The 14,769-nt window shown below is 38.2% G+C and overlaps 1 protein-coding gene and 1 pseudogene across 4 annotated transcripts in view; both read left to right on the top strand.

Annotated features, from left to right (window-relative positions):
- The window catches only part of CNOT6 (CCR4-NOT transcription complex subunit 6), a 57,083-nt gene extending 49,212 nt beyond the window's left edge, over positions 1–7,871 (top strand). The window contains exons 11-12 of one of the 3 annotated variants that reach the window (XM_079772782.1): positions 193–395; positions 2,379–7,871. In XM_079772782.1, the coding sequence (XP_079628908.1) occupies positions 193–395; positions 2,379–2,561 (386 nt within the window). In that variant the 3' untranslated portion in view covers positions 2,562–7,871. Of the gene's footprint in view, positions 1–192; positions 396–2,348 lie in introns of all 3 variants that reach the window. The other 2 variants (XM_079772781.1, XM_079772780.1) reach the window with 2 other exon arrangements.
- LOC307100408 (glyceraldehyde-3-phosphate dehydrogenase-like) overlaps positions 1–14,769 on the top strand; it is a 1,087,365-nt pseudogene that overhangs the window by 854,841 nt on the left and 217,755 nt on the right. The gene's annotated exons all lie outside the window — the stretch shown is intronic.

Below are 14,769 nucleotides of genomic sequence, written 5' to 3'. Positions count from 1 at the left end.
ATATAAGAGCAACACCACCAATCAGGTGTCTCCTTGCCCATTGCCAGGGGGTTAAAACCCCATTTTAAAAAGTGGGAAGATTTTAGAAAGTATAATATAAAACTACTTACAATTGAATTATCTTTTTAGTTGTGTTTTATACAGCATGTGTTATACTTGACCTTGTAAAAAGTCCATTTATTTTCTTTCTAGGTGTTGTAGAATATTTGAGCACTGGTGGAGTAGAAACAAATCATAAAGACTTTAAGGAACTGAGATACAATGAAAGTCTTACGAACTTTAGCTGTAATGGGAAAAATGGGACAACCAATGGCAGGATCACTCATGGCTTCAAGTTAAAGAGTGCCTATGAGACTGGCCTGATGCCTTACACAAATTACACGTTTGATTTCAAGGTGAGTTTTGGAATTAGTAAACTTGTAAAAACTTCATTTTTTAAAGGAGAGTCTTATTACTTTGTCAAGTCTTTAAAATGTGAATATGTGTTCAGATTAGGCAATCTTGAGTTGGTTTACAGGAATATTCTAGATAACTTAGAATTATTTCCCGTGTAAGAAATCAGATGAAGTAATAATAGTAAATCCCGAGTTAACTCTTTCATCTTTTGGGGTCAATTATGTTTTTTATCGACTCAATACAAAGCTGGATTTGCCGTACCACAGGCCCTCAGATAACGTCATTTTTTTTCAACATCATTTCATTATAATGTTGATGAGATGCCATGGGAACTTAACTATTGTTTATATCAACTAGCCTCTGGTAAACTTCATTTCATTATATGTGGTTTTGCTTAAAGTTGCAGAACCTATCTAGACATTAAATGAGGACTTACTGTGTCTAGTTTGGTGTCAGTTGGGGAGAGGTGTTCCATCTCTCATGTTAGTTAAACCGAAGCCTACTCCTTGAGTGCTAACATGTGGTTTATTGTTGGCCATTTTTAAGTTGCTAACAGATATTTATATGCCTTATAGTTGACAGCTTACAGTGTGGAGACTTTCCTTAGTGATTCTCTTTATTTTTAGTATCAGCGGTTATTTAGGGTTTGTGTTCAGCTGTCCTTTTTAGCCTCCTTTTGCATTTCTGCTTTCTTGTATCCTAGTCTTCCATTTCTAACCTGATGGAACATGAATCGTCCAGGTTAGATTATTTATTAGAGTGCAAATACTAGTGTTAACTGGTTCTTAATTTTGGTGGGGAGGGCTCTTTAGACTCTTTAAAGAAACTGTTGAAAACCATGATAGTTTTTTATTTGACTCTGGGGGATCCCCAGTACTGTAGGTAATTATTTAGTCCTGGTAACAGATGAGTGTGTCAAGTTGAAGAGAGATTAGAGTAGACTCCGGGAAAACTGACTGTAAATGACAAAAGCCATAGAGGGGAAACCAGGACTGTAGGAGCTTACCTGCCAAGGAAATAAGGCCTTTCTAGGAAACAGTAGTGAAGGGTGAGCTTCAGAAAGATACTGGTGAGGGGTGTTTTTCTGGAGCGGTGGGCAGGAACTGAGTGGTGAGGTAGTAAAAACTAACTTGGAGATTCTTATTTCAGACAGCCTAATTGAAGAAGTACGGGTGATAACTCAAAGGTGGGAGAGATTAGGGATTTGTTTTTCTTCGCTCCTGCTAGTGATGTAGAGATAGGAAGGAGACCTTTGAATATATTTAATACTTTTGGCCAAGAACATGTAGAGGAGCATGTGAAGTTACATGGAGGACAGGAAAAGCCGAGAGGTTCTTAGCTGTGTGCTTGGTGCTGCTGAGGACACGCAGGGCAGGGACAGCCTGGTCTCAGCCACATAAGTATGTAGTAGGGTACACATTAGCGCGGGAAGAGAATCGGAGGTGGTGGGAGGTATTAGTGGGTTGCTAAGATCTTTGGAAAGTGATTGAGGTCCACACTTGAAGGTTGAGAAGGAATTAACCAGATGACACGTAGAAGGAAGTGTTCCGGGCAGGGAGTGCAGCATGTGTAAAAGCTGTGGGGCTGGAAAGAGGCTGGCACATGCAAAGAATGTTTATCCCCCTCCCCCCACCCTCAAAAAAAGGGGGGTAGTATGGCAAAGGGGTAGTGAGGAAAGAGAAGCAGAGGCCATATCAGGAAAGATCCTTTACGTCTTATTAAAAATTCTGAAAGGATCCAAATAGGAAAATGAATGGTTGAAATGCTTAAACAGTCTTCATTCTGCAAGGTTTGACATTGGGGGACCATTTGGCTCAGGTGGTACTGCCTCTTCCCACATGCTAATGAAGTTTTTACGAAACATGCCTGAAAGGGTATGTCGTGAGAGCTTTCGGTATTTCAGTGTTATCTTATGTGGGGTCTTGTTTTTTTTATTTCCTTCTGATTTTCAGGGTATAATTGACTACATCTTCTATTCTAAGCCTCAGCTGAACACCTTAGGCATCCTGGGACCTCTGGACCACCACTGGCTAGTTGAGAATAATATCAGCGGCTGCCCACACCCACTTATCCCCTCCGACCACTTCTCACTTTTTGCACAGCTGGAGCTCTTACTGCCTTTCCTGCCCCAAGTTAACGGCATTCACCTTCCTGGCAGGAGGTAGTCAAGTACCTTCAGAAGACGACCTCAATTTCACTTGTAAACTTATAAAAAAAATCTGAATATAGGGGAGTGAGATATGGCCATTAGGGATTTTTTTTTATTAATGATGATTTGAGTTTTCAATCTTATTATTTGATAGGGATATAGTGTGAGAGCCAGGTGCTAGCAACAGACAAATTCTGAGCCCAATATGCTTTATATACTGTTGGACAGGGATTGGTGTGTTTGCACCTATCTTTAATTTTCCTGTTTCTTCTATCCAATATAGTATTTTCATGCCTTGAAATAGGAAAATGTTTGAACAGCATATTCTCTTTGCACAGAAATCTATAGTACTACTTTTTTGAGGCCAGTAATAACATCCAGAGACCATTCTTCCATACTTTACTCCCTTCTTTTTCAGACATATTTGTAAAATACAGAATTTGAATTTAGCCTTTATGATTGTATATGATCCACAGAAGACCTGATTTATGAAATTTTGTACTAAAAAGATCAGATTTGGAAATGATTGTATTGTAAATTAAGGCTAAGCTTTTGTTTGTGTGTGTTTTTTACACCGGTTTCATGTTATAAAGGCCAGCTGGTAAAAGAAGCTGCAACAGCCTTTCTCTGCGGAGGAGTTCACTGCTGCGTTTTCTTGGCTGTTTTGTGCTACTTTGTTACTAAATGGAGAAACTTACTCTTTAAACCTATTTAAATCTTAGGACATTTTTTCGTGAATTCTGGGTTTTTACAAAAACTATCTATCTACCAGGACAGATAAGCTGAGCAGTGATGATCTGTAGGCATTTATGGACTGAATATAATGATATATGTACATTCTGATATTTTTAAATCTTTAACTTTTTTTAAGTTAAAAAATTACAGCTGCTTAGGTACAGCTTTTTAACTCCTTTTTGAGAAACCTCCTGTCTATCTCCACTGTGCCTGCCTAAATTGTTCTCACCAAACACTGCCTGTGCATGCAGAGAAAATCTGTGCATCTTCTTTTATAGTTTTTAAATACTGTTGAACATTTGTGAGGATTTTATGGAAATGCTTTTGTATGAGCTGTGACTTTTTTCCCATTGTAAAGCATTGAATATCACATTTTGGACTTAGGGTGAATCCCTGGGTCTTTGCTCACTAGACCCAAGCACTGCTTCTTGGTGTCACTCACAGTGCTGTCATCCAGAATACTACTATCATGTGAAGTCTTTTTGTTTTCCATGTATTCCTTAGTCTCCATGTTTTTCTTTTAAAAAATCATTCCTTTTTTTTTTTTTAAGTAATTTTCCGTTTATGAAACAGTTATAAATGAGATGTATTTTCAAAACAGGTCCTTAAGGCAATTCTTCAGATCATTTTTGAAGTGACTAAGCTATTTTAATATGTCAACCAAGATAAAAGTTATATTGTACCCTGTATATTTGCCCATAGTGTCGTTAGTAGATTAGAGATTAAAGCCAGCTTTAACTTTACAAAGTTAACTCATATGTATTCTGGTCTCATTTATTATCATCTCAAAACTAAAATTAATTCAGAGGGAACTTGGTCCAACTGCTTTCGTTTCAACTGCAGGCAAGGGAGGAAAAGAACACCATGTGAGTATTAGGGTGAAAAATGGTTAAATGATAACAATTTTTACACAGAGAATGAATCATTTTGGATGATAACTTAAAATTTTATGAAAAAATGTTCAGCACATAAATGTGCTTATTCTGTTTTTAAGAGAAAATAAAATTTACACACTGCTTAAATAAATTTTTTTTCTTTTAGAAAAATAATTCTCCAAAAGCTGTTGATCTTGAATTTTTGTCTGGGACCTAGTTTCTTCTTTGAGGTTTTTTAAAGATTTTGTTGTGATGGATTTTATTTTTATTTTTTGCTTTTTGTTTAAGTTGTGCTGACACCAAACACATTCAGTTTATAATCAATACATTGAAAAATTGGTATTATTGATGTAGAACCAATGCATAACTTTTTATGGGGGTTTTGTTTTATTTTTTTGTAAAGTGTGAATAAAGGTGTGTTTACTCATTTTTCCTAAACACTGTGTTGGTAATGTGCATCATGACAATTTCCAGAGAAGGCGATCTGGAGCTGGTTGGACTATGAAACAAAGGAAACTTCTTTTCCTCTGACCTACATTATGTAATAACAGGTCCAGAGAGCTTGGTGGAAGGGGAGGGGAGCGGCACTTACTCATTTTGTATTTGTTAATGGAGGATGTATTCTTTTCATAGATGCTGGAACTAGAGTGCACTTGTTAGAAGCTAAAGGTTTGAGCTTTACAGAAAATGTCTTCATCTGTATTTGTTATTGTTATAATATATTTGAATTGGGGGGGCAGGATAGTATTAACTTTGTTGATACAATGGCCTGTTATGTCTTGAAAATATTTGTCCTTGCCTCTTCTAGGCATACTGCATTCTGTGCGGTCAGTTTGAACAGCTTCTCCACCTTATTGAGATAGTGATGAATTGATCCAAGAGTGTAGACTTACAACTATAACCTTCAAAAGAAAAAGAAATATTTTGAATCTGTAGGGAATCAATAGTCACACCAAAATAGACTGTGATACTTTTGTTAAGCAAGGTTTTGTGTTTTAAATATTTCTGTGTCCTGAGTAATTTTCAGTCTATACTCTCTAAAATGCAATAAAAACTAGTATGTTTTCACAGTATAGATTTTTTTCCAGAAATTCTGTAACAAATACATTTAATGTGGTGTTGCCATAATGTAATTTCATTGTTCTTGCTGGATATATCCATGTTATGAATGTTTTACAGAAAACTTGGGCTATGTTTTCTGTTTTAATGATCAGAAACTTAGAGGCATTCGATTCCTTGTTGTAAATCTCCTGAAGTACAGTTAACCATATTAGTGGTAATTATTTATGCTTTGAGAATTTAAATTATGTTCATTAAAATTAATTTATGGCATAATTTAAACTAAAGTTGTAGATATGAAATGTTGATTGCAATTTTAATCATCCTAGAAGATAGTCAAGGAACATCTCCCAAGAAATGTGTTTTTATTTTTACCTGATTTAATGACAGCCAGGAAAACTTCTTTTGAGTTAGCACTTTGAAACCTAAGGACATTATTAATAGGGTGGAATGCACTTCTAAATGTTGAAATTAAAATGTCAAAGCTCTTCCAATATTAATAGTAGATTCCAGGTTTTCAATAGTAAATTCCAGTTTTAGTATTTCATTTTTTACTAGTTAACGTCATAGGATTTGTTTCCATAGTGATTTTTAAGGTTTTGGGGTCATGACATATAAGAACAAAGACAACCTAGGCAAAAGAATTACAGCAGTTTGTTCTTGTAATGAACCAGTCTGAATGCGCAGAACAAATGCTGCAGATAATTCAAAGAACACTTTTAGCAAGTGTTTCTCTCATACTCATAAACAGTTCTTCAGGATGTTCACTTTACATAACTGGTATGTTGAAGTAGTATCTAAAATAGAGTGTCTAGTTTTTATTCACAGTACATTATATTGTGTGATGCACTGGGCTAACTTTTGTTTATTTACCATTCATGTAACAGAACCCAGCACATTATCTGCACTAAGCTCAAAGAATGTTTGCCTAGGCAGCTCTTTGGTAAGGGTGATGGGAAACTGAATATGTACCTATGGACCAGAGGTAACAAGGGCTTTTACTGTTATTTTCAGTGGAACCTTCTTGGTCAAATTGTAACTAGCTAGTATTATATTTATATACAGGGTCTCTTTTCTTTACCAATGTATTTTCCTACTCATAGCCGACCAATAAATTCAATATTTGTTTCAAATATTTTAAAAGTGTAATTTGTATAGCTGTAGTACTGAGGTTTGAGGAAATAAATGTTAATCAGCAGACCACATATTTAAAATTCTGAGTAATCTGGGCAGGGTTATAACTCACCCTTTGAAAGGGAAGAGTGATTGGGGGACAGACCATGATTCTGTAGAAATGGTATAAACTTAAGGATTTCTTTAAAGGCTGTATTATTCTGTTAAAACTCATATCTTTGCCAAAGTTCAGTTTTATATTTAGGCAACTAACGATCCTTTGCATTGAGGATTGTTGTTGTTGTTACCATATACCTCATAATGACTTGGTATGTCTTCTATCTTTTGGAAGGAGATTGACATATTTTAAATAAATATTTTTAAATATAGCAGCAAACATTGTGTTGGTGGGATTGTACTAATTACATTAAATGTTTTACTTATTACATGTATGTTTTGTTGTATATAAACTTTTTAAATGAATGACTTCCCAAGTCTTCAGGACATTATCTACATTTACTTTTTAGAAACTACTTCTATAACAAATAAATGTAAATTTTTATGTAGATATTGGAAAAATCATTTAAAATCAGGAGACAATTTAGATAAAAATAATGTTTTGCTGAGATGTCCACTTTTTAAAATAGGCTTTTTCTACCTATACTTTAATATATAATTTTACCATATTCCTTCTTATAACTCTAAAAATGTGTAAAAAAAAAGTTAATGATGTATGTTTATATTACTTTATAAATTCTAGTTAATGTTCTTTAGAGGAACAAGTACATGAAGAAACATGAGCTGGAATACATTTAGAATAAAGTTTTCAGGTTTTAGGTAATGATGTTATATATACTGAGAATTTCCTTGTATTTAGACTCAAATCTAAATTAATTTTAAAAATAAGCTTTCACAAATACTGTAAAGACAATTTTAGTATAAGGTTATAAGGAGAATCTTAGAGAGTTTTTACTAGAATTTTAGGAATATTTCTGGAAGTTAATTTCCTCTAAATAGTAAAATAAAAAAATGTGCTAAGTAGGTCGTTCCCCAAATGAATCTAACTAGTCTAAAGCTAGGGATTGGGAAAACTGCTGAATTGCACGGTGTCTTAAAAACCAGTTTCTATAGTTTACTTAGCAACATTAGCATGTTTAATCAAATGAGTAAGATGTCAGTTTGCTCACTTTCTTTAAACTGCAAACTTGGAGACACTCTTATCTATTTGAAAGCATATTAAATTATTTTGGGTTTGTCAAGGGAAACTTTGCTCACTACACCAGTGTGACTGGAGGTGGCCTCGAGCTCTTAATGTGGAAACTTCAGCCTTCCTAGCATGTGAGTCTGAGCTGCAGGTCCTGAGGCGCTGACTCAGCACCGCTGCTTCATTAGTTAATGGCGTCTCACGGCCAACCCTGCAGCCCTGCTGGTTTCAGTGTGCCCCCTTCCTGCCAAATCCTGCTAGTGCTGTTTGTTTCCAAAGTTGGTGTGATTCTTCAGACCTGGTCCATGAAATACCGTACTTTCCGGCATATAAGACGACTAGGCGTATAAGATTTTCCTGGGTTAAAAAGTCGTTTTATACGTCGGAAAATACGGTATATTGGACTATATTGATGGGATTAGATATATTGAACTACCATATTTTCCGGTGTATAAAACGACTTTTTAACCCTGGAAAATCTTATACGCCCAGTCGTCTTATACGCCGGAAAATACGGTATATTAAAAATAGGACTGAAGGTATGACCGAAGCCAGTTAGGAGAAATCTACAAAATACTGGACTTACTTTCTGTTTATTATTCACACTGATGCAGGTGGCCAAATCTCAGGCAGTGGTTCAGGTGAGGGGTATAGGAAATGTGTGCAGCTGGGAATGGAGTGGATTTCTGGTGGGGAGTGCACTAGAGGCTGGGACACAGTAATCCCTTTTGAACCTTGAACCATATGCTGAAATTAGAACTTCATCCTGTAGGTGGTGGTAAAGAGCCATACAGGGTTTTAAATGCAAGTCACACTACCAGGTTTGTATTTTAGAAAGTTCACTCTTAACAACGCTGTGGAGGATGGAGTAAAAGAATAAGACTGTTTAACTGGTTTCTGACATGCTTCAGTTGACAGAAGATAAACTAAGGACCACTTACAGGGTAGTAAGAGTAGAAAGGAAGGGAATTTGAAATGTTTAGGAAATCTTGTATAATAAAAGGCTAATATGCAAGTTGACCAAACGGCAGAATGACCAGTCGCTATGATGAACACTGACCACCAGGGAGCAGGCGCTCAATGCAGGAGCTGCCCCCTGGTCAGTGTGCTCCCACAGAGGGAGCACCACTCTGCCAGAAGCCAGGCTCATGGCTGGAGAGCGCAGCGATGGTGGTGGGAGCCTCTCCCACCTCCGCGGCAGTGCTAAGGGTGTCCGAGTGACAGTGCCTAAGCTGTCAGTCAGACATCCCCCAAGGGATCCCTGACTGCAAAAGGGTGCAGGCCGGGCTGAGGGCTCCCCCACCCCAAGTGCATGAATTTTGTGCACTGGGCCTCTAGTAGAATCAATAAGAACCTTGATTCCTGCCTCATTCATTGTATGAGAAAAGACAAGGGAGTTTTGTTTGGTCACTCATTGTCTCCTTTAGGCAGGCCCTGACTCAACATCTCTCATGTCTCTACCAGCAAGGCTTTAATTTTTCCTTTACTGAACTGACTAAAACATTTGATCAAAGAATTTTGTTTCTCGGGTTACATTTATTTCCCATTATTTTTCATTCCAATTTTAGTCTGCAAAGGAGATTCACTATGCAGCTACTAAATAGTTGAACAAATCCAGAAATAATAAACAATAGCATTTGATGCCAATATAATTGTTTTAGCCTGTTTTTCTTCTAGACTCTCATATTCTTGATAATGGTTTCAGTAAAAAGACTGCATTAGAGGGTACTTTAATAAAGCAACACACAAAAATGAAAAAGACCCAAGAATTATAAAACCAGTAAGTTTCCTTCGTGTAACAGATTAGACTGTGGTATTCAATATGGTAACTTTTGCCACAAATGGATTTTGAGTACTTTAAATATGGCTAGCATGACTGGAACTGTAAAATGTGTTTCTGTTAAATGAAACATTGTTTTGATAGGACCATGTTTCCCTTTATCTGTTGCATTCTGTAAAATATGGAACGAGTGTATTATTTATATTATGCATAAGCATCACCGATTGATGTCAAATAATTGATTCCATTCTAACAATGTTTTACTTATCAAACATTATAATATGTTAAATGAATATTGTATGCAAATAGTATGAGTTAACTGTGCCTGTATAAGTATGTACAAATTATAAATTAAAAGTAATTTCTGATACTGAGCTGAGCCAGTACCACAACTGAAAAAGTCTGGAAGACATATTACAGATTCCATGATGAAAGACACGGGCAGTTTGTGGCACCAGGACAAAAGAAAAAAGTGAATATTTTCTCAAAAAAATAGATGAAATTAATCACCTGAAATGTCCAACAAAGTTTTTAAACCATTTATAACAAGCTATGAGCTTGTATATTTGGCTTGTATTTCCACACAGAAAACACTAATGGACATGCTTTTTAAAAGTATTATGGAAATTGTGTTGGAAAAGTCTAAAAATAGTTAACAAAAGTGAAATTTCTTCTGGTAAGCCTACAGTTACCTATAGAGTACAAAACCTAATACTACTAAAGATCAATTGATTCAAATTTTGAAAAATTGAAAGTACTTGTTATCTTTAGATGAGTTCTGAAATATAAAAGACATTGTCCAGTTAGTACTTTGTGTACGCTTGCTGTATCTTAAAGGACTTCCAATTTTACAAAGAAATGTGGATTCTGACCCTAAAATAATCTTAAAAACTTAGGACAGGTATTTTGCATCTTTCACATCTGCCAAAGAATTTCTGCTGAATTTGGAGAAGATTGTTACTTTCAGTAAATAGTGCTTTAGCTATTAGGTAAAAAAAAAAAAACTGGATATACGGAATTTTTAAAGGAGCCTGGATTTCCCTTGCTTTCTTCTGTTTTGTGTTAACTTTATGGTGCTTATTGAAAATAGCTGCACTCGGTTTTCTGAAATACACTCTTTGGACAGTGTTGTTAAAATTGTTCAGTAAAAGCAAAGGGGAAATCTCTGGGATTGGATAAAAAGTAAAATGGAGAGATACTTTTTACATTGGTGGGTACAGGATAGTTTAATAATTAACTTTTACAACACATAGAGATGGTATGAGGGAAACAGATAACGATGTAGTCGCTGCTCTGGTCGCTACTTAAGGTCAAGATTGACCTTTGCCAAGGAAGTTACAGGTGAAGGACTTGACTACCACTTGCTTTTAATTAAGGAATTTTTATGTTCAGACCATCCTGTGTGGTTACTTTCAGTTGCTGAGTTTGTAAGGCCTGTCATGTAGGCCTCCTCTGAGTTCCATAGTTTTAGTAAGTGGCCACTTCTTCGTCCACAATTCCAATTTAAGATTATCTTGCAACAAAAGGAATACTTGCCAAATATTCAGTAACCAAAGGCAAACTTGTCAGTGTGATAACGTTTTCTCACTGATGTGTCACTGCATAGAACAGTGTCACCTTCACAGACAGATACAATAATTTATATTGAAACTTCTTTGTACAATCATGAATGCTAATTTTTGCACATTTTCTAACATTTACAAATTTTAACTTACCAGCACTTTGTGAATTGGTTGCAAAGTTTACAAGAAATTGTTGAAGAACACTTGATAAATTTAGAGTTGCTAAGTTTTTGCTATAAAGACTCATCTAAAAAAAAAGAAAAAAGTTTACTTGATAGGGATCAAGAAAATTTTAATGATTTTTGAGGATTTAATTCTGTTATGGGAAACAAGTATATTTGGAACAATTTGGGTATACGAATCTACTTTTTCAGTTATATTTTAGAAATTGAGTATGAAAATCATTAAAGAAATTGAAATGTTACACTAGAAGGTATTAATGCAAAAAATAGTACTAAAGGTGAATAGAGAAAAAAGACAACACGTTGAAAAAAGTAAAATGGCAGACATAAGTCCAGTAATATTAAATGTGATTAGATTAACAACCTAATAAAAAGGGAGTAGATGGGATAAAACGCAGTCCAACTATATGCTGTCTATGGGAAATGGGTTTTAGATTCAAAGATACAAATAGGTTGAAAGTAAAAGAATGGAAGAGGGTTTCAAGCAAACATCAAGTTTGAGGGAATATACTAATAGACAAAATAGACTTGAAAACAAAAAGTTACTAGAAATAAGGGGACATTTTTAAATTATGAGCAACACTAAACAATGATAAGCAACCCCAAACTACATGAAGTAGAAACTGACCGAATGGAGAGACAAAATAGACAATCCATCCTATATAATAAAGAGGTAATATGCAAATTGACCCTCATGCCCTTGCATCACAAGATGGCCAACCCCACATTGTCACAAGATGGCCTGCAGGGGAGGGCAGTTGAGTCTCCTCAGCCCCCCAGCCACCCAGGGCTGGCCAAGGCTTGCGCTGCTGGCAGTGGCAGCAGCAGAGGTATGATGGGGCGTTGCCTTCCCCTGATCCCCGGGTTGCCTCCCGCCCCTGAGGGCTCCCGGGTTGTGAGAGGGGGCAGGCCGGGCTGAGGGACCCCCCTCTCCAGTGCATGAGTTTTCATGCACTGGGCCTCTAGTAAAAAATAAAAGAGTAAGTATTAATTATTCATAAACTTTTCCAAACTTGACTCTTTCTGTGAGGTCAATAATACCCTGACATCTTAACCAAAGATATCACAAGGAAAGAACACTACACACTAATAATCCTCTATGAATATAGATGTAAAAATCCTCAACCAAATGCTAGCAAAACTGAATCAACAATATGTATAAAAGGATTATGTACCACTAGAGGCCCAGTGCATGAAATTCGTGCACTTGGGGAGGGGTGGTCCCTCAGCCCAGCCTGAGCCCTCTCACAGTCCAAGAGCCCTCGGGGGTGCTTGCCAGCTGTGAGCCCAGATTCTGGATAAGCAGTGTTCCCCCTGCATTGAGTGTCTGCCACCTGGTGGTCTGTGCATGGCATAGCGATCTATTTGCATATTAGCCTTTTATTATATAGGACTAGAAGCCCGGTGCACGAAATTCATGCATGGCGGGGGGTTGTCCCTCAGCCCAGCCTGTACCCTCTCCAATCTGGGACTCCTGGAGGGATGTCCGACTGCCCTCTCACAATCCAGGACTGCTGGCTCCCAACTGCTTGCCTGCCTGCCTTCCTGATTGCCCCTAACCGCTTCTGCCTGCCAGCCTGATCACCCCCTAACCACTCCACTGCCAGCCTGGTTGTTGCTTAACTGCTCCCCTGCCAGCCTGTTTGCCCCCAACTTCCCTCCTCTGCCAGCCTGGTCACCCCTAACTGCCCTCTCCTGCAGGGTTGATCACCTCCAACTGCCCTCCCTTGCAAGCCTGGTCCCTCTCAACTGCCCTCCCCTGCTGGCCATCTTGTGGTGGCCATCTTGTGTCCACATGGGGGCAGGATCTTTGACCACATGGGGGCAGCTATATTGTGTGTTGCAGTGATGATCAATCTGTATATTACTCTTTTATTAGGATAGAGGCCTGGTGCACGGGTGGGGGCAGCTGGTTTGCCCTGAAGGGTGTCCCGGATCAGGGTGGGGTTCCCTTGGGGCATGGGGCGGCCTGAGCGAGGGGCCTGTGGTGGTTTGCAGGCCGGCCATGCCCCCTGGCGACCCAAGCGGAGGCCCTGGTATCTGGAATTTATTTTCCTTCTACAATTGAAACTTTGTAGCCTGGAGCGGAGCCAAGCCTGCTGCTCCCTCCGGGGCAGCAGCCATTTCTGTGGCAGTTAATTCACCTTCTACAATTGAAACTTTGTTGCCTTAAGCGGGTGAACCCGGCCAGGGTGTGCGGAAAGCTTTGCTTCCCCTGTTGCCGCCGGCAACCCTGGCCTGCTCTCTCAAGCTCCATTCTGCCGCCATTTGTTTGAATATGTTTACCTTCTATAATTGAAACTTTGTAGCTTGAGTGGAGGCATAGGCCTACAACAGCTATGGAAAGCTTGGCTTCCTCTGTTACCTGGGAAACCTTGCACTCTGTGGCTGTAGCCATCTTGGATGGGGTTAATTTGCATATTTGCCCTGATTGGCTGGTGGGCGTGGTTTATGTAGCGGAGTGATGGTTAATTTGCATATTACCATTTTATTAGAGAGGATGATCACGTGGGATTCATCTCCGGATGTGAGGTTGGCTTAGTATCCCCACGTAATATACACCACAGCAATAAGGTAAAAGACAAAATGACAGGATCAACTCAATAATAGACACAGAAAAAGTATTTGACAAAATTCTATAATCCATTTAAAAAAAAAAAACCGGGATGAAAACTTTCTCAGCCTGTTAAAGGGTGTTTACAAAGAACCCACTGCTAACATCCTACTTACTGATGAAAAACGAAGGCTTTACCCGAAGATCAGCACACTGGCAAGATGTCCATCCATTCTTGCCACTTCAACATTGTACTGGAACTTCTAGCCAGGGAAATTAGGCAAGAAAATGAAATGAAAGGCATCCAGCTTGAGAAGGAATAAATAAAACTATATTTGCAAATGACATGATCTTGTACATAGAAAATCCTAAGTAACCCATACACCAAAAAATCTAGAATAAGTGAGTTCAGCAAGGTTAGAAGATCAGTATATAAAAAGCAGTCATTCACTAGCAATGAACAAACCAAAAACAAAACTAAGAAAACAATTTTATTTTTTTAATATATTTTTTTGATTTTTTACAGAGAGGAAGGGAGAGGGATAGAGAGTTAGAAACATCAATGAGAGAGAAACATCGATCAGCTGCCTCCTGCACACCCCCTACTGGGGATGTGCTCGCATCCAAGGTACATACCCTTGACTGGAATTGAACCTGGGACCCTCAGTCTGCAGGCCAATGCTCTATCCACTGAGCCAAATTGGTTAGGGCAGTGGTCGGCAAACCGTGGCTCGAGAGCCACGTGTGGCTCTTCCACAAAATACCACATGCAGGCGCACACATACAGTGCGATTGAAGGAGTACCCTAATTAAGTTAATAACAATGTACCTACCTATATAGTTTAAAAAATTAGGCTCTCAAAAGAAATTTCAATTGTTGTACTGTTGATATTTGGCTCTGTTGACTAATGAGTTTGCCGACCACTGGGTTAGGGCAACAATTTTATTTATAAAATCAGTAAGTAATTAGGAATCCTATGTAATAAAATGCTAATATGCAAATTGTCCCCTTTGACCAGGGGGTGGGGCGGCTGGCCAATTGCCTGTGGCCCCTCCCCCCAGCCAACCCCACCCCCAGTCGGCCCCATCCACCCCTTTCGGGGGCAGGGCCAGCCGGACCCCACCCGTGCACAAATTTGTGTACCGGGCCTCTAGTAAAG

This window comes from Cnephaeus nilssonii (assembly GCF_951640355.1).
Source record: "Cnephaeus nilssonii genome assembly, chromosome: 5".
Lineage (NCBI taxonomy): Eukaryota > Metazoa > Chordata > Mammalia > Chiroptera > Vespertilionidae > Cnephaeus > Cnephaeus nilssonii.
Note: the sequence above shows the minus strand (reverse complement) of the source record. Positions and strands in the feature narration are given on the sequence as shown.